Raw genomic sequence first — 20,419 nt, 5'->3', positions numbered from 1 at the left:
CATTGTAAGATGTGATCGATATGTCTCAACTTGAAGTTCAAAGTAAATGTGTTATGGAGATTATGAGATGGACCTTGCCCCTGACACAATTTTTTATGTATTGTTAGTTTCGCTCTTGTTTTTTCTAAACGGAATGTATACGACAGGTAAGCGCTCCCTTTATCACCTACCTGCACATGTACAGTGGGATCCGAAATTATTGACACCCTTGATGAAGATGACCAAAAATGACTGTTAAAAAATAAAAATCGAATATTGAGCTATATTGTATGCTCACAAAAAAAGGGAAATTATATTATTTTACTTATACAATTGTTCAGAGAAGTAATACTTTGTGTCTCAAAGGGGTAGGGGTCAAAATTATTGACACGCCTGTGTTTAATACCTTTTAATACCTCACCTCGCGGCACTGGGCCTTTTTCTAAAATGTTTTATGAAAACATTGGGAGTGATCTTAGAACATTCCTCCTCCAGACAGAATATTTCCAGATCCTTGATATCATTTGTCTGTGCTTATGGACTGCCCTCTTCAATTCAAACTACAGATTTTAAATGGTGTTAAAGTCTGGAGACTGAGATGGCCATTGCCAAATGTTGATTTTGTGGTCAATGAACAATTTCTTTGTGGATTTTGATGTGTGCTTGGGGGGTTATTGTTTTGCTGGAAGATCCACTTTTGGACAAGTGTCAGCCTCCTGGCACAGGCAAACAGATTATATCCTAAAATGTCCTTTTACTGGGTAAAGTCCAGGGCCAGTGGAAGCAAAATAGCCCCATAACATTAAAGACCCACCAGCATATTTTACACTAGGTATGGGAGTTCTTTCAAAACAAAACCCACCACTGGTGTGCATCACCAAAGACCTCTATGTCATCCAACAAATGTAAACATCTGGGGCGTCATTTATCAATATTGCGTCAAAACTATTCTAAAGTACTACTTACTAACGGAATTTAGAATGGTCGTACCCATAGAAAAAGTGTGATTTATCAAACAATCCTACGAGCGTCATACGCACACCGTTAGGAGATAACATTGATCAATACCAATTGTTCATGTGCTCGTGCATGACTTTGATGTTTGCATTTCAAAACTACCCTAATTAACCATATGGTCAAAATCATCCCTTTAAAGCTGTGGGGAAAATACAACACCGTACCACGAAATACAATGGCGCAACCAAAAAAGCTAAGAAAAAAACTTTCAGAGACTGAAAGAGGTGCTAGTGTCAGAGATTGAGTACAGACAAAAGGTTTTATTTGGCTTGCTCAGTTGTGGCTTTACCAGTAAAAATAAAAACATTGCTACGGAGAGAGGAGCATTACGACAATTTATGTTGCTTTAGCAATGGAAAATATACTTAATGTGTAGGCAACACTCACTAACAAGCCATCCATCCTCAACAGCTTTCAAAACCTTTCAACAGCTTTTCGAAATCTTTCAAAACCTATAGTCCTATAGGCTAACATTGCTGTTCTGTAGAATGAAAGAGTTGTGCATTCCACCTTGCCACCATACCACCACATTCAGCAGGGTATATTGCGCATCACATAACCTATCACCTGCACATAAATAGTGGAAGCCTTTTTCGGTTCATATAGTTGAAATCATTTTGGGATGGTAATTTTTTGCGATGTGGGTGCACCGGTTAGTTGAGGTAATACAGTGGGGCAAAAAAGTATTTAGTCAGCCACCAATTGTGCAAGTTCTCCCACTTAAAAAGATGAGAGGCCTGTAATTTTCATCATAGGTAGTACACTTCAACTATGACAGACAAAATGAGGAAAAAAAATCCAGAAAATCATATTGTAGGATTTTTTATTTATTTGCAAATTATGGTGGAAAATAAGTATTTGGTCAATAACAAAAGTTTATCTCAATACTTTGTTATATACCCTTTGTTGGCAATGACAGAGGTCAAATGTTTTCTGTAAGTCTTCACAAGGTTTTCACACACTGTTGCTGGTATTTTGGCCCATTCCTCCATGCAGATCTCCTCTAGAGCAGTGATGTTTTGGGGCTGTTGCTGGGCAACACGGACTTTCAACTCCCTCCAAAGATTTTCTATGGGGTTGAGATCTGGAGACTGGCTAGGCCACTCCAGGACCTTGAAATGCTTCTTATGAAGCCACTCCTTCGTTGCCCGGGCGGTGTGTTTGGGATCATTGTCATGCTGAAAGACCCAGCCATGTTTCATCTTCAATGCCCTTGTTGATGGAAGGAGATTTTCACTCAAAATCTCACGATACATGGCCCCATTCATTCTTTCCTTTATACGGATCAGTCGTCCTGGTCCCTTTGCAGGAAAAACAGCCCCAAAGCATGATGTTTCCACCCCCATGCTTCACAGTAGGTATGGTGTTCTTTGGATGCAACTCAGCATTCTTTGTCCTCCAAACACGACGAGTTGAGTTTTTACCAAAACATTCTATTTTGGTTTCATCTGACCATATGACATTCTCCCAATCTTCTTCTGGATCATCCAAATGCTCTCTAGCAAACTTCAGACGGGCCGGGACATGTACTGGCTTAAGCAGGGGGACACGTCTGGCACTGCAGGATTTGAGTCCCTGGCGGCATAGTGTGTTACTAGTGTGTTACTGATGGTAGGCTTTGTTACTTTGGTCCCAGCTCTCTGCAGGTCATTCACTAGGTCCCCCGTGTGGTTCTAGGATTTTTGCTCACCGTTCTTGTGATCATTTTGACCCCACGAGGTGAGATCTTGCATGGAGCCCCAGATCGAGGGAGATTATCAGTGGTATCATTGAAAGACAATATATATAAAACATATTTAAATAAATAAAAAGAGTTCTTAACAGGGCGTGTTTTTTTTTTAATGTTTTCCATTTCCTAATAATTGCTCCCACAGTTGATTTTTTCAAACCAAGCTGCTTACCTGTTGCAGATTCAGTCTTCCCAGCCTGGTGCAGGTCTACAATTTTGTTTCTGGTGTCCTTTGACAGCTCTTTGGTCTTGGCAATAGTGGAGTTTGGAGTGTGACTGTTTGAGGTTGTGGACAGGTGTCTTTTATGCTGATAACAAGTTCAAACAGGTGTCATTGATACAGGTAACGCGTGGAAGACAGAGAAGCCTCTTAAAGAAGAAGTTACAGGTCTGTGAGAGCCAGAGATCTTGCTTGTTTGTAGGTGACCAAATACTTATTTTCCACCATAATTTGCAAATAAATTCATTAAAAATCCTACAATGTGATTTTCTGGATTTTTTTTCTCATTTTGTCTGTCATAGTTGAAGTGTACCTATGATGAAAATTACAGGCCTCTCTCATCTTTTTAATAAGTGGAAGAACTTGCACAATTGATGGCTGACTAAATACTTTTTTGCCCCACTGTATGTACATGTAGGTCGAGTTAAAGTGACTATGCATAGATAATAAACAGAGTAGCAGCTCCGTAAAAGAGGGGGTCTGGATAGCCCTTTGATTAGCTGTTCAAGAGTCTTATGGCTTGGGGGTAGCAGAGAGAACAGTATATGACTAGGGTGGCTGGAGTCTTAGACAATTTTTAGGGCCTTCCTCTGACACTTCCTGATATAGAAGTCCTGGATGGCAGGAAGCTTGACCCCAGTGATGTACTGGGCCGTACACACTACCCTCTGTAGTGCCTTGCTGTTGTAGGCCGAGCACTTGCCACACAACCAGGATGCTCTCGATGGTGCAGCTGTATAACCTTTTGAGGACCCATGCCAAATTTGTGCCAATTGCATTGTTTGCTCTATTACCTGTTAGTTCATATGCCTTGAAACCGTGATATTATTCTAAATTTGATTTCATTGTTTTTTTCCCTCATCAATCTACACATAATATCCCATAATGACAATGCAAGAACAGGTTTTTAGAAATTGTTGTAATAAATTAACAACAAAAACAGATCACATTTACATAAGTATTCAGACCCTTCACTCAGTTCTTTGTTGAAGTACCTTTGGAAGCAATTACAGCATCGAGTCTTCTTGGGTAAGACGCTACAAGCTTGGCACACCTGCTTTTGGGGAGTTTCTCCCATTCTTCTCTGCAGATCCTCTCAAGCTTGTCAGGTTGGATGGGGAGTGTTGCTGCACAGCTATTTTCAGGTCTCTCCAGAGATTTTCGATCGGGTTCAAGTCCGGGCTTTGGCTTGGCCACTGAAGAACATTCAGAGACCTGTCCCTAAACCACTCCTGCGTTGTCTTGACTGTGTGCTTAGTGTCATTGCCTGTTGGAAGATGAACCTTCACCCCAGTCTGAGGTCCTGACTGCTATGGAGCAGGTTGTCAAGGATCTCTCTGTACTTTAATCTGTTCATCTTTGCCTCGATTCTGACTAGTCTCCTGTCCCTGCCGTTGAAAAACATTCCCACATGCTTCACCGTTTCCTACAGACGTGACTCTTACAGACGTGATCTCTTGGCAAAGATTTCAATCTTGGTTTCATCAGACGAGAGAATCTTGTTTCTCATGATCTGAGAGTCTGTAGGTGTCTTTTGGCAAACGCCAAGTGGGCTGTCATGTGCCTGTTACTGAAGAGTGGCTTCTGTCTGGCCACTCTACCATAAAAACCTGAAAGGTGGAATGCTGCAGAGATGGTTGTCCTTCTGGAAGGTTCTCCCATCTCCACAGAGGAACTATAGAGCTCTGTCAGAGTGACCATCGGGTTCTTGGTCACCTCCTTGACCTAGGCCCTTCTCCCCCGATTGCTCAGTTTAGCCGGGCGGCCAGCTCTAGGACGAGTCTTGGTGGTTCTTCTTCCATTTAACAATGATGGAGGCCACTGCTTTTTGGAGACCTTCAATGCTGCATAAATGTTTTGGTACACTTCCCCAGATCTGTGCCTCGGCACAATCCTGTCTAGGAGCTTTACAGACAATTCCTTTGACCTCATGGCTTGGTTTTTGCTCATGGCTTGACATGCACTCTCAACTGTGGGTCCTTGTGTAGTCAAGTGTGTCCAATCAACTGAATTTAACCCCAGGTGGACTCCAATCAAGTTGAAGAAACATCTCAAGGATGATCAATGGAAACAGGATGCACCTGAGCTCAATTTGTAGTCTCATAGCAAAGGGTCTGAATACTTATGTAAATATGGTATTTCATAATTGTTTTTGCAAAAATGTTTTAAAAAATAAAAATAAACGTATTTCTTTGTCATTATGGGGTATTGTGTGTAGATGATCTTTTTTAATCAATTTTATAATAAGCCTGTAACGTAGCAAAATGTGTCAAAAAGGTCCTTTATCGGAACTCTACAGACAATTCCTTCGGCCACGAGGCCTGGTTTTTGCTCTGAAATGCACTGTCAATTGTGGGACCTTTGATATCAGAGTTAGATATTCAGCGCTACGGGTGGCAACAATGTCATACTCTTTTTGACTAGACAGCATCAGAAAATGGGCTACACATACTGAGACAGAGGAGCGCTGTTTCGTTCGCTCAGATGCTTTCTCTGTTTAGATGCATTCAGCTTCTTGCAAATTGAAGGACATTTATTTTCTTGGTCAATTTTTGGGGGAAGCCTGGCTTCCCTTGGCATCCATAAATACACAACACCTCAATTTGCAATGGCCATTTTAGTCTCTGGACATGAATATCATTAAAAACCTGTATTTTGAATTGAAGGGCAGCACATAAGCGTAGACAAAGGATATCAAGAATCTGGAGAAATTCATTAATGGTGTAAGATCACTCCCAATGTGTTCCCCAATCTCATAAAACATTTTAGAAAAAAGATCAGTGCCGTTATCCTCACCAGGTGAAGTATTGAAAGGTATTAAAAACAGGGGTGTCAATCATTTGAACCCTTACCTTATTTGAGAAAATAAATATTACTTGTTAAAATAAATATTTTTCTCTGGGGAATTTTATTAGTATAAAATAATATAATTTCCCTGTTTTTATATATTTATTTTATATAGTCATTTTTTCTCATCGTTTTCAAGGGTGTCAATTTTGGACCCCATATTATAGGGTGTGTCCCAATAATATCTTCTTAAGTTTACTCTCGTTCACTACTTCCCACAAACACATTGGATTGGTAGAGGAATGGGCTTGGGGGAGTTTCTTCTATATTTCTTACACCAGTCATTTACTTTCAAATCCGTGAAGGGAACAAGTGAAGGGGAGGAAGGAGAGATTATTGGGACGTGACCTTTTTGTTTCTTTTAGTACATTTTTAATAAAAAAAATTGAATTTCTTCTTAATGAATTAAGCCAATATTGTGTCTATTTTGCTTATGTTTTCCTTTCAGAGTACAGTCGATTTGAAGCCAAGATCCACGACCTGCGAGAACAGATGATGAACAGCAGCATCAGCTCGGGGTCGGGCTCGCTGCGGACCAGCCAGAAGAGGTCACTCTACGTTAGGTAAGACCTAAAGAGGTTCCCCGAAATGTAAATGACCATTAGCTTTAACCTATTTAGGTCTAAGCCCTTAGATCGCAATATCTACTAAGCTAACATGTGGAATTGTTTTAAAATGGTCGTAAAATGTATCAGTTAGCAACTTGATTTTGAATTTTAGGACCCTTATCGGTATACAAAAAATATATAACAAAATATTTTTATGAAACATTGAATTAGGCTTTTACTTTACAACAAGTCAGTTTGTAAAATTCATGGCCTGCTAGAGCTGCCTCAGTCAACTGTAAGTGCTGTTATTTTGAAGTGGAAACATCTAGGAGCAACAACGGCCCACCGTGAAGTGGTAGGCCACACAAGCTCACAGAATGCGACCGCCGAGTGCTGAAGCACTTAGCGCCTTAAATCTTCTGTCCTCGGTTGCAACACTCACTACCGAGTTCCAAACTGCTTCTGGAAGCAATGTCAACACAACAACTGTTCGTCGGGAGCTTCATGAAAGGTTTTTCCATGGCTGAGCAGCCGCACGGACACAAGCACAATGCCAAGGGTCGGCTGGAGTGGTGTAAAGCTCACTGCCATTGGACTCTTAGCAGCAAAGGGGGGACCAACTCTATATTAATGCCCTTGATTTTGGAATGAGGTGTTCGAAAAGCGGGTGTCCACATACTGTTGATAATGTAGTGTATAACAAAAATGAGGGAAAAATATTTTGACCCATGTTTGGTCACATTATTTTGGGCACATTTTTACCCCTTTGCACTTTTTGCAATTTCTACAGCCTGGTACTGGGTTACATTGACGACTCCCTTGAAGCTGGTGTGCTTCGTAGAGCAGTACAACCAACACCTTTGTGAGAGTCTCCGCTTTCGATATTTGTGATATATTGGTTTGTAGCTTACACGGTTCGGATTTTACAGACAATCTTGTGGTGATTTTCTTGTCCAGATCCTCTCATGAGTAGATAAAGTCCGCTATCACAAGCCCCATGTTATGGAATCGGCGCAAACGTAATATCTGCAGAAATAAGGGTTTGAGCTGCAACAGTAATTCTCTAGCATAAACACACAGAGAGCTATTCAATATTCAAAATGACGTCACCGTGTGATGCACAGGTGCATGCGTCAGACAGCTCTAAGGGGGTGGAGATGATTCCAAAACAAACTAAAAGACATCACCAGATCTAAATAGATTGAAGGTCTACAGCTTAACCTTGCACTCAGGGCTCAAAATTAAAATGTTTAATTGGTAGCACTGGTGCTCCTAACTTTAAAAAATGAGGTGAGGCCTCACGAGTGGCGCAGCTGTCTAACAGTTGTGGTGTCACTACAGCTTGGGGTTTGGTCCCAGGCTGTGTCACAACCGGCCGTGACCAGGAGTCCCATATGACGGCGCACAATTAGCCCAGCGTCGTCTGGATTAGGGGAGGGTTTGGCCGGGTGGGTTTTACTTGGTTCATCGCGCTCTAGCGATTCCTTGTGGCAGGCCGGGCCCCTGCAGGCTGCAGATGGTCGTCAGTTGAACGGCGTTTCCTCCGACACATTGGTGCAGCTGGCTTCCGGGTTAAGTGAGTGGGTGTTAAGAAGAGCTGCTTGGCGGGTCATGTTTCGGGAAGACGCATGACTCGACCTTTGCCTCCCCCGAGCCCATTGCAGAGTTGCAGCGATGAGGCAAGATCGTAATCATCAGATTTTGGAGAAAAGGGGGGTAAAAACTGTAACCTTGTAAATACATGTTTATTATAAAAAGCAAAAATGTTTATACAAATACCTGTCATTGAAATTAGTCATTTGTGGAATATTATGTTTCTACATTATGTAAAATCACTATTTTCCTATTGAGATGTATTAAATTGAAAATGGTACGCTCTTTTAGAGTGTCAAGTTTGTGATGACGACATGCAAGACATCTGTCATTCATTCATTGCTATGATCATTGATCTCCTGACGATGTGAACCCTTTTCCTTTCTGTGCCCCCAAATTGAGGCCTCTGCTTAAATAAAGGTTAAATAAAAAATATATACATTTTTGTGGGGGGGATGTTCTGGTAAAGTTTCTAGGTTGATAGCTAGCTAGCTAATGAGGTAACAAACGTTCAGTCATGAGGTGTAAAACAAATGTGACCCACGTAGTTTTATAGCGGCCCGTAGCATGGTTTCTGTGGCGGGAAGATAAAAAGGTTGTGCCAGTAATACGGGGTCAGATTTCTTTTGAACTGTTTGGGTTAGAAACTAGCAGTTTTTGTTGTATTAATGGTGCATGATGTTAAATAATCTACGCTCAAGAAACAGTGATACAAGGAAGCCTTATCATTACACCAGATATTAGAAATTAAAAATTAAACAAAAAATTGGTATTATTTTTTGGGTCGCATTGGTGGTCCCCAATTAAAATTCCTGGTTGCACAGCAAAATATTTAATTGGTCGCACTTTAGGGCCTTGCTTAAACCTCCAAAAATCTAAGTTTGTCAGATGTTTATAAGTTTGTCAAAAGTCTGTTGAGTTAATTCCATATCTCAGGCCGTCTGTTTTGTAGATTCAGTTATATTCTGCAATCTAAAATGAATGGTAAAGATAAGCACTGTATGATTTCTACATTTGCAGTGGTCATATGTCCATTCATTTAGTTGAGGCATATAGCAGGATCAACACAACCGATGGCGTGGGATGTGGACTCATCTTAACATTGTACTAATTTTGTGATCTTGAAGCATCTGACAAACTGTAGTTGTATAATGTTTGGTTACTACACATTATAGTTTACTGTTAATCAAATATTAGCCATATGCCAGCCAGATGACTACATCTAAATGATCAAACTCACTTACTGAATGTGACTTGTTTCCTACTCTTTCCAGAGTCCTATTCGACTATGACAAGACAAAGGACTCAGGGCTCCCCTCTCAAGGGCTCAACTTTAAATTCGGGGACATCCTGCATGTGGTGAACGCCTCAGATGACGAGTGGTGGCAGGCTCGGCAGGTGACCCCGGAGGGTGAGGCAGAGGAAGTGGGTGTCATCCCCAGCAAGAGAAGGTAAACCCCCCTCCTGTTTTTCTCTTTTAACTCGTAGTTAGTTGTACTCCTGGTGTCCCAGGTCTGAATCAGTCCTTGATTAGACGGAGAGAATAAAAAACAAAAGTGTCTCGGACCTCCTCGACAAGTTGCCTATCCCTGCCATAGTCCACAGCTCCTACACAATTAATGCTGTGACTGCAAAACACATTTACCTTTGAAGAACTTGCCGTTCTAAAATAGATTTGACACATTCAGGTACATATTGGGTTCCTCCCTGCCGAAGCTTTGGTTTCCGTTAGACCGTTTCTGAATATTTATCCATAGCCTCTGAGTGGTCTGAATATAGATACAGGACATCGCACACAGAGAAGTATGTCAGGGCCACAAATTAATGGAAAAGTACTGCAAATCTAGAAATTGCATGGTGCTTATTTTAACCAATCATATTGGATTGTTGCATACAGTAGGATTTACAAAATAGTTAACTCAAAAGAAGACTACTTTTGAGCCTTGAAAACGTCTAAAAAACATTGAATTTTGAATTCCTGGAATCAGGAAACAGAATAAGCAGGGAGGGAATCTTGCAACTCTGAATCCTCGAACAGGGAACGCTCCAAACCAGGAATTTTGGGAACGTTTCTTGAATCTTTTTTACTTTAATTTTACTTAACCTTTATTTAACTTGGCATGTCAGTTAAAGAACAATTGCTTATTTACAATGACAGCCTACCAAAAGGCCTCGGGTGGGGATGGGGGCTGGGATTAAAAATAAAATAAAAACATCATATACAGTGGGGAGAACAAATATTTGATACACTGCAAATACTTGTTCTCCCCACTGTGTGTGTGTATATATATATATATATGTGAAAAAACACACGACAAGAGACACCACACAACTTCATAAAGAGAGACCTAAGACAACAACATAGCATGGCAGCAACACATGACAACACATTATGGTAGCAACACAACATGGCAGAAGCACATGGTAGCAGCACAAAACATGGGACAAACATTATTGGCACAGACAACAGCATAAAGGGAAAGAAGGTAGAGACAACAATACATCATGCGAGGCAGCCACAATTGTCTGTAAGAGTCTCCGTGATTGAGTCTTTGAATGAAGAGATGGAGATAAAACTGTCCAATTTGAGTGTTTTTTTGCAGCTTTTTTCCAGTCGTAGCTGCAGCGAACTAAAAAGAGGAGCGACCCATGGATGTGTGTGCTTTGGGGACCTTTAACAGAATATGAAAGGGTGTTGTATGTGGAGGATGAGGGCTGCATTAGGTATCTCAGATAGGTGTGAGTGAGGCGTAAGCATCAACCAGTGGGTCTTGTGACAGGTATACAGAGATGAGTGCAGTGATGTGTCCTATAAGGTGCATTGGTGGAAAATCTGATGGCCGAATGGTAAAGAACATCTAGCCGCTCGAGAGCACCCTTACCTGCCGATCTATAAATTACATAATCTTGCAAAACTCAATTGTACTGACATATTTTATCAGGTTAATGACCTCTAATGAACTTTCATGACCTTAACCCTCAGGGTGGAGAAGAAAGAGAGGGCACGGCTAAAGACGGTCAAGTTTAACTCCAAGTCGCGAGACAGAGGGGTAAGTAACATTTCTGTCTTGTTATGAGGAAGGAGGACATTAGATTTAGTGTTTGACCTGATTAATGAGTATTGTGGCACTTTAATTAAAGCAATTCTTGCATTGTGTTTTATTAGGGTTGAAGTGTATGATTTTAGAATTAATCATGTAGTCTGCATACAGGATGACCTCACCATTCAGAATATACAGTGGGGTCTGAAATGATTGACACCCTTCATAAAGATGAATAAAAATGACTGTAAAATAAATAATTAAAATACTGAGCTAAAACATTTTAAAATAATATTTTTTTTAATCCTTTTTTCTCCCCAATATGATATCCAATTGGTAGTTAGTCTTTTCCCATCGCTGCAATTCCTGTACAGGTCGAGAGCCGTTAGCCCTTGAAACACGAACCCGCCAAGCCGCGCTGCTCGCTTAACCCGGAATCCACAAGAGTTGCTAGAGTGCGATGGGACAAGGACATCCCAGCCGGCCAAACCCACCCCTAACCCAGACAACACTGGGCCAATTGTGCACCGCCTCCCGGTCGAACCAGGATTGCTAGTGACGCAGTGTTAGCTGCGATGCAGTGCCTTAGATCACTGCGACACTCAGGAAGCCCAAATTATATTATTTTATAATAATAAAATACTCAGAGAAGGGTATTTTGTTTAACAAGTAATACTTTTTTCTCAAAAAGGTAGGGGTCAAAATGATTGACAATGCGGTTTTCAATTGATATTTTAGTAATTTAATGTGGCAGATCCTCTTAAGGATTTATTTCCATTGTCGCCTAAAATTATATACCCAAATCTAACTGCCTGTATCTCAGGCCTTGAAGCAAGGATATGCATATTCATGGTACCATTTCAAAGGACAATATACCCTGATGAAGACAGCTTGGCTGTCGAAACGTTGGTAATTACATTTTTGCATCTGAGCTCCTAGAGTGTGCGGCTCTTTTATTTTCAAGTTTTCTACTCCGCTAGCCAGCACCTCGTCTTAATAGGTGTGCGTTTCTTTTTCTTCTAGACCATTTCAAAGGAAACACTTTGGCGTTTGTGAAAATGTGAAAGGAATGTAGGAGACTATAACACAATAGATCTGGTAAAAGATAATACCATCTTGTACCATCATGTTTGAAATGCAAGAGAAAGGCCTTAATGTATTATTCCAGCCCAGGTGCAATTTAGACTTTGGCCACTAGATGGCAGCAGTGTGTGTGCAACGTTTTAGACTGATCCAATGAACCATTGCATTTCTGTTCAAAATGTTGTATCAAGACTGCCCAAATGTGCCTAATTTGTTTATTAATAACTTTTCATGTTCAAAATTGTGCACTCTCCTCAAATAATAGCATGGTATCCTTTCATTGTAATAGCTACTGTAAATTGGACAGTGCAGTTAGATTAACAAGAATTTATGCTTTGTGCCAATATCAGATATGTCTATGTCCTGGGAAATTGTCTTGCTACTTACAACCTCATGCTAATCGCATTAGCCTACGTTAGCTCAACCGTCCCGTGGAAGGGACACCAATCCCGAAGAAGTTTTAAGGAAAATCGGTGCTAGTTATTTATTTTTGAGGGCGGGGAGGGAGACAGATATTTAAAATGGTCTTCAAAGAGGTTCGGTTTCAGATGTTTTTGGAAAATGGGCAGGGACTCTACTGTCCTAGCATCAGGGGGAAGCTGGTTCCATTGGTGTGCCAGACAGAGCTTCGACAGGACTGAGAAATACCTCACCTTCAGGGCTCCAGACCAACATTTTAGTCAAAAACCTTTAAAAATAATCATCTTTATCAAGGGTGTTAATAATTTCAGGATCCAGTATTTTACAGTAGAAAATGTAATTTGCAGAATTTCAAATTGTATGTATAGTTTTAGTCCAATGATTAGTACTTTCTGCTGCCACATGAATTACAAATACTAATCAATCTGTTTGTGACTAATGTTTGGAAATGCTTAGACAGCTCTTTAACAGCATGTCTGTCGACAACCTTTTGACTGACGCTGCCCCAAGTCTAGCTGTCACTCATTTCCCTTTTTTAATAACTTTTAATACAATTGCAATGACAAACCTGAGTGGGCGAGCCCATAGACTAGATGTGTTACAATCCAAAAAGTACTCCGCACGCCAACCGAAACACCCCAGTGCCGCCGACTCCTAACAAGGCAAACTGAAAAAGACAAAACGTGCATGAGTGGAAAAGGAGGGAGAGATACGCTTGCCATTGACGTCTGACCGTCTGCTACCTCTGCTACTACCTCCACCACCCAACTCTTTTCCTTGCTCTCACACCCCCCCTCTGTCTCTCTCTGTCTCTCCCTCTCTCCCTCTCTCTCTCTCTCTCTCTCTCTGTTTATCTCAATAGTCTTCAACTTTACTCGCTAGGTGAAGCATGCCCCTGGATGCAGTGAAATAACCCAAAGCAGGTTGGACTGAATTGGCCCCCAACCAGTAGACACTACTGATGTGACTGGATCTATCTAAAGATTGGGAATTGGGATGATATTTACAGATAATCTTATTAGCATTATAGGGGATAAGAAAGTAATGAAACAGAAGCAGTGAAATCGCTTCTCTTGGCATGTGTATGCACAAAAGCTAGCTTTGGGGGTTTTCCCTTCTCTGCATCCCATTTTGCATGCAAATCAATTGCCTCTTAAGAATTTTTCTTCCCAAGCTTTCTCCGAGGCCTCCTCACCACTCACTCATCTTTGCTTTGCACATGCTCACTTTGTGATGGGGTGGCATGATCAGCCTACTGTCAGTCACCAGTAGGCAGCCAATTAGTGATCTTGGCTCTCCACATATGATTGGTGATTGACAGAGCGGTAGAATCTCGCCCATCCCTTTTTCCTGCCCATCGATTTTTCTTTCAGGGATTTTTTAAACAATTTGAAGCTTTCTTTTTCTTGTGTAAGATATGTACTATTTTATATTAAAATATGTATTACTAATCAACCACAATTCCTAAAATTGCACATCTTGTCACACATTGAACTTGATTAGCAATCACTATGGAAATTAATATCTAACCCCAGTATTGATGAGCATTAATTACACTGAGTATACCAACAATTAGAAACACATTCCTGATATTTAGTTGCACCCCCCCCTGCCCTCAGAACATCCTCAATTTGTCGGGGCATGGATTCTACAAGGTGTCGAAAGCGTTCCACAGGGATACTGGCCCATGTTGATACCAATGCTTCCCACAGTTGTATCAAGTTGGGTAGATGTCTTTTGGGTGGTGGACCATTCTTGATACACATGGGAAACTATTCAGTGTGAAAAGCCTAGCAGTGTTGCAGTTCTTGACACAAACTGGTTCGCCTGGCACATACTACCATTCCCCGTTCAAAGTCACTTAAATATTGCCGTTTCACACTCTGAATGGCGCACATACACAATACATGTCTCCATTGTCTCAAGGCTTAAAAATCCTTCTTTAACCTGTCTCCTCCCCTTCATCTACACTGACTGAAGTTGATTTAATAAGTGACATCAATAAGGAATCATAGCTTTCACCTGGATTCAACTGGTCAGTCTGTCATGGAAAGAGCAGTGTTTTTAATGTTTTGTATACTCAGTGTATATACTGTTTAGCCTTTTGCCTGATATATTGGGTTGATTAGCTTAATAAATACAGCTCTGAAATGTGGCTTGAGTATTGTGCCAGTATCTAGATTTGTTTTTAACTTTAACTTCATGCTTACCCTGCTACAGGGCTAGCCACATTGTCAGAGTACAAACCAGCATTTAACTCTCATGCAAACCTTGCTTCAGGGCTAGCTACATTGTCAATGTAGCTCTCATGCCAACCACGCTAAAGCACCATCGTTAGAGTAGAGTAGACATCAGCCTTTAGCTCTCATGTTAACCTTGCTACAAGGCTAGCCACAGAGTCAAAGCACCAGGTGGTGAGGGGCTTCTATATTTTCTCCATACCGACATTAGACATTCTCCATACCTTCTGCCCACCCCCCCTTCCTTTCGCTTTCTTCCTCAGCAGTCACTCAATGACAAGCGTAAAAAGAACCTATTTTCCCGAAAGTTCCCGTTCTACAACAAGGATGCAAGCGAGCAGGAAACAAGCGATGTTGACCGTAAGTACAGCGAGATCAAGAGACCGTTTACACCCGGGCATTCTGGGTTGTCAATGGTAGAGATCAGGCACGGGAGGAGAGAAGAGGCCAGTGAAGGCACACCGGACACAGTGGGGCAGTGTTGGCAACGGGGGCCGAACCATGACCCCAGCCCACAAGAGAAACATAAAATTCACCCATGTAACACTGTGTAAAAAATGGGCCAGTCCAACTTTGGATACGAACCAGTCCAGCATCCTTCTCGTAAGAGCCGGTTTATAGTCAATTTCCCTGTATAATATTGGACAGAGCTGCAATGTAGCCTATCACAAACAACATGAAGTCTGTGTATCAGCCTGTTTTCTCTCCTGTTGAGCCAAATGGCCACCCTGTTGCATTGCCACATCAGTGTCCGGTGGTAGTCCTCCCCCACTCGTCTCTTTCTCTCTGTGACTCCAGTAACATTTTGTCCTTGTGGTTGTTCTTTCCTTGTTTGGCTTGCTCTCTGCTGACTGCTCCACAGGACAACCCTGACGACATGCTATCCAAAAGCCAGAGTAAGTCACCCCCCCCATTCCCCCATCCAGCTACCCACCGCCACCCATACACAGCACTCCATCTCTTCACAATCTTTATAATTTTCTCACTTCTCCTGACCTTATATCAGTGATATCAAGTGAAATATGCGCCCTGAGCATATATAATATAATTCGAACATTCAGTGTCCCCTCTCTCCCTTTCTCGGTTTCATTCTCCACACTGTTCCTCCAGTGGTTTCTCAGCAGTGCTTCATGCTCATCTCAACCCCAGTCTCTCTTCCATCCCATAACTGAGCTGACCGAAGGCTTTTACAGCTGTCTCGTGTCTTTGTTTCTACTTTAAAGGGATAGTTTACTTTTTTTTGCTTATTTTATTTACAAAACTATTAAATGAAAACATCCGAGGTAAGTTAAAGATGAGCTAAAACTTTTAACTTTTTAGGATGTTGTAATTTCATCATTTTGGAAATAAGCCAAAACTTTACATTAAACAAGGTAAGTCCATCCAGATCACATTTCCATCCAGAGCCTATTTTTATCACCTCATACAACATCTGCATGTATTTTTCTCATACAAAATCTACAGTGGGGAGAACAAGTATTTGAAACATTGCTGATTTTGCAGGTTTTCCGACATACAAAGCATGTAGAGGTCTGTATTTTTTATCATAGGTACACATCAACTGTGAGAGACGGAATCTAAGACAAAAATTCAGAAAATCACATTGTATGATTTTTAAGTAATTAATTTGCATTTTATTGCATGACATAAGTATTTGATCACCTACCAACCAGTAAGAATTCCGGCTCTCACAGACAGTTAGTTTTTCTTTAAGAAGCCCTCCTGTTCTCCACTCATTACCTGTATTAACTGCACCTGTTTGAACTCGTTACCTGTATAAAAGACAACTGTCCACACACTCAATCAAACAGACTCCAACCTCTCCACAATGGCCAAGACCAGAGAGCTGTGTAAGGACATCAGGGATAGAATTGTAGACCTGCACAAGGCTGGGATGGGCTACAGGACAATAGGCAAGCAGCTTGGTGAGAAGGCAACAACTGTTGGCGCAATTATTAGAAAATGGACGAAGTTCAAGCTGACGGTCAATCACCCTCTGTCTGGGGCTCGATGCAAGATCTCACCTCGTGGGGCATCAATGATCATGAGGACGGTGAGGGATCAGCTCAGAACTACAAGGCAGGACCTGGTCAATGACCTCAAGAGAGCTGGGACCACAGTCTGGGACTGGGTCTGGATTAAAATGAGACAAAAAGGCCCGTCTGAAGTTTGCCAATGACCATCTGAATGATCCAGAGGAGGAATGGGAGAAGGTCATGTGGTCTGATGAGACAAAAATAGAGCTTTTTGGTCTAAACTCCACTCGCCGTGTTTGGAGGAAGAAGGATGAGTACAACCCCAAGAACACCATCCCAACCATGAAGCATGGAGGTGGAAACATCATTCTTTGGGGATGCTTTTCTGCAAATGGGGACATGATGACTGCACCGTATTGAGGGGAGGATGGGTGGGGCCATGTATCGCGAGATCTTGGCCAACAACCTCCTTCCCTCAGTAAGAGCATTGAAGATGGGTCGTGGCTGGGTCTTCCAGCATGACAACAACCCGAAACACACAGCCAGGGCAACTAAGGAGTGGCTCCGTAAGAAGCATCTCAAGGTCCTGGAGTGGCCTAGCCAATCTCCAGACCTGAACCCAATAGAAAATCTTTGGAGGGAGCTGAAAGTCCGTATTGCCCAGCAACAGCCCCGAAACCTGAAGGATCTGGAGAAGGTCTGTATGGAGGAGTGGGCCAAAATCCCTGCTGCAGTTTGTGCAAACCTAGTCAAGAAAACATATGATCTCGGAATTGCAAACAAAGGTTTCTGTACCAAATATTAAGTTCTGCTTTTCTGATGTATCAAATACTTATGTCATGCAATACAATGCAAATTAATTACTTTAAAATTATACAATGTGATTTTCTGGATTTTTGTTTTAGATTCCGTCTCTCACAGTTGAAGCGTACCTATGATAAAAATGACAGACCTTTACATGCTTTGTAAGTAGGAAACACTGCCAATTTTGCAGGTTATCAAATACTTGTTCTCCCCACTGTACATGTATTTTTCCCTCATACAATATCTACATGTATTTTTCTAATAAAAACATCTACACTGATACCACTAGAAATATGCCCATACATGAAACACTGCTCTTGAACTGGGCATAGCTGGCTTGGATTAGTTGACTTGCAAAAGAAGAAGAGTCACTTTGGGATGTGTTCTGTCTATCTGTGAAGCCATACAAGGGCTCAATTGTCTGAAAAAATATAAAAATCTGAGAATGAGCATGCTCTGTGTGTACATGTGGACAGGCGTGTGTACGCGTGCTCCAGAATATTGATATATTTGTGTTTGTATGTATAGGTTAACAGTTAAGTATCTTATTTTCCATTGTGTGTAACCTTAAAAAGTTTTGTAATTTTGATGTGTGTAATGGTCACTTCTTTTGTAACCATGCAAAGTGTTGTCAATTGATCACAATGACACGACCTAGCTCATTTTACACTAGCATCTCCTATCTGCTTCTCTTACTTCTGTATTGTTGTGACCCATAAGGAATTTGTACCAAAAAGCCACTCATTTCAATCACTGTATCATTGCCTCCATTTCGGCTACTTAGCTGTGACTTTTTCCAGATTTTTTTTAAGTTTCTGAAATTTTGCAACTCTAGCCTACTTACCCATACGTTCCTGCTTTGTTCTAATTCCAGAACACATCACTTCCAATGCCAGTGATAGTGAAAGTAGTTACCGTAAGTCTACAAGTAGTTTTCCACTGCCCATTGAATGAATGCCTGCTTCTCTGCCTTGCGTCACAACACAGTATAATACTGCACTGGCAGTGCTAATGTGAGCTACCAAATCAGTACATTAAATATGTCCGTGTGTGAGGCGACATTTGCCCAGTGACCAGCTAGCTAATGCTTTACTGATGGCCACGCTGTGTGAGTGAATGGCTGGTTCTGATGATTTGTCCACATAACAAAGGACCCTAACACCTTTAATGCTTTGTTTTTTACTTTGAGGTACGTTTCAAATGGCACTGCATAGTGATCTGGTCAATAGTAGTGCACTATATAGAGAATAGGGTGCCATTTGGAATGCACCCATGGAGAAGACTCCAATGTTAGCCTCAAACAACTTACCAGGAAATTGTAACATGTCCCTCACCAACATGCCAGTGTACTACTGTATATCTAAAATGGACTATTAATGCTTTTGTGCTTTGCTTGTTCAGTTGCTAACTCAGTTAACCCTCTCTGATTATGCTTATGACAATGAGGGCTTGTGTGGCTTGAATTGGAATAAGTACTCAGGTGCTGCATGTACTCTCGTGTCGCTGTGTGTGCATGTGTGTATTAGAGGTCTTCACGGGTCCACCAGACCCAAAATTCCAAGATTGGACCCGGGACCGGTCCTCTGTTAATTTAATTGGTGAGGTGATGAAATACTTTGCAAGCTTGTTATCTGTGTCAACCAATTGCAACTTAAAACGTATTGCTTAGGCTGGCCAGGTCCAGCTGAAGCTGGTTCCAGCCGCTCACCTCTTGCACCTGTTGCTGAGAAGAGAAGAGAGAGGAGCCTTGGCCTGAAGTAAAACGAAAGTTAGAGGAGAAAGAGGATAGTGAAAAGAAGCCAAGAAGGGGAATGGCCTCCATGGGGACACGTTTTAATATTCTAGTGGACAGGTCGCTATTCAGGTTTGATGCAATTTTCTATCTTTTAATTATTTACCCTCCATGTTTATCCTTTGTTTTATCATTATATTATTGCATATTATTATGATTATTGTAGGCCTATTTATGCTAATCTAAACCAGTTCTATAAATATGCAAAAAGTGTTTTGTTTCATTCTGTTGAGAGAATTTCGTTGGCTAAATTAATTTCCAACTGTAGGCTAATCCTAGTGTTCGCTGCAATATACAGTTGAAGTCGGAAGTTTACATACACTTAGGTTGGAGTCATTAAAACTTGTTTATCAACCACTCCACAAATTTCTTGTTAACAAACTATAGTTTTGGCAAATCGGTTAGGACATCTACTTGTGCATGACACAAGTCATTCTTCCAACAATTGTTTACAGACATATTATTTCACTTATCATTCACATACCTTAACTTCTTGCGTCGAGCAATCCCGTATCCGGGACCGTAATCATAGCCTCAAGCTCATTACCATAACTATTCATGAAAATCGCAAATGAAATGAAATAAATATATTAGCTCTCAAGCTTAGCCTTTTGTTAACAACACTGTCATCTCAGATTTTCAAAATATGCTTTTCAACCATAGCTACATAGCATTTGTGTAAGAGTATTGATAGCTAGCATAGCATTAAGCCTAGCATTCAGCAGGCAACATTTACACAAAAACAAGAAAAGCATTCAAATAAAATAATTTACCTTTGAAGAACTTCGGATGTTTTCAACGAGGAGACTCTGTTAGATAGCAAATGTTCAGTTTTTCCAAAAAGATTATTTGTGTAGGAGAAATCGCTCCGTTTTGTTCATCACGTTTGGCTAAGGAAAAAAAAATGAAAATTCAGTCATTACAACGCCAAACTCTTCTCCAAATTAACTCCATAATATTGACAGAAACATGGCAAACGTTGTTTATAATCAATCCTCAAGGTGTTTTTCACATATCTATTCAAAGATAAATCATTCGTGGCAGTTTGGTTTCTCCTCTGAACCAAATGGAAAAATGCACGCAGCTGGAGATTACGCAATAATTTCGACAGAGGACACCAAGCGGGCACC

General features: G+C 41.1%; 1 protein-coding gene across 26 annotated transcripts in view; it reads left to right on the top strand.

Annotated features, from left to right (window-relative positions):
- Nucleotides 1–20,419, top strand: part of dlg1b (discs large MAGUK scaffold protein 1b) — a 266,351-nt gene that overhangs the window by 217,212 nt on the left and 28,720 nt on the right. For 11 of the 26 annotated variants that reach the window (XM_024435208.2, XM_042328550.1, XM_024435214.1 and 8 more), the window contains 5 exons: nucleotides 6,241–6,355; nucleotides 9,208–9,384; nucleotides 10,917–10,983; nucleotides 14,981–15,077; nucleotides 18,372–18,413. In XM_024435208.2, the coding sequence (XP_024290976.1) occupies nucleotides 6,241–6,355; nucleotides 9,208–9,384; nucleotides 10,917–10,983; nucleotides 14,981–15,077; nucleotides 18,372–18,413 (498 nt within the window). Of the gene's footprint in view, nucleotides 1–6,240; nucleotides 6,356–9,207; nucleotides 9,385–10,916; nucleotides 10,984–14,980; nucleotides 15,078–15,579; nucleotides 15,614–18,371; nucleotides 18,414–19,166; nucleotides 19,362–20,419 lie in introns of those variants that run through there. The other 15 variants (XM_042328546.1, XM_042328544.1, XM_042328554.1 and 12 more) reach the window with 6 other exon arrangements.

Source organism: Oncorhynchus tshawytscha, linkage group LG10 (genome assembly GCF_018296145.1).
Source record: "Oncorhynchus tshawytscha isolate Ot180627B linkage group LG10, Otsh_v2.0, whole genome shotgun sequence".
In the NCBI taxonomy this organism is placed as follows: domain Eukaryota; kingdom Metazoa; phylum Chordata; class Actinopteri; order Salmoniformes; family Salmonidae; genus Oncorhynchus; species Oncorhynchus tshawytscha.
This window is presented reverse-complemented; position numbering and strand designations above follow the sequence as displayed.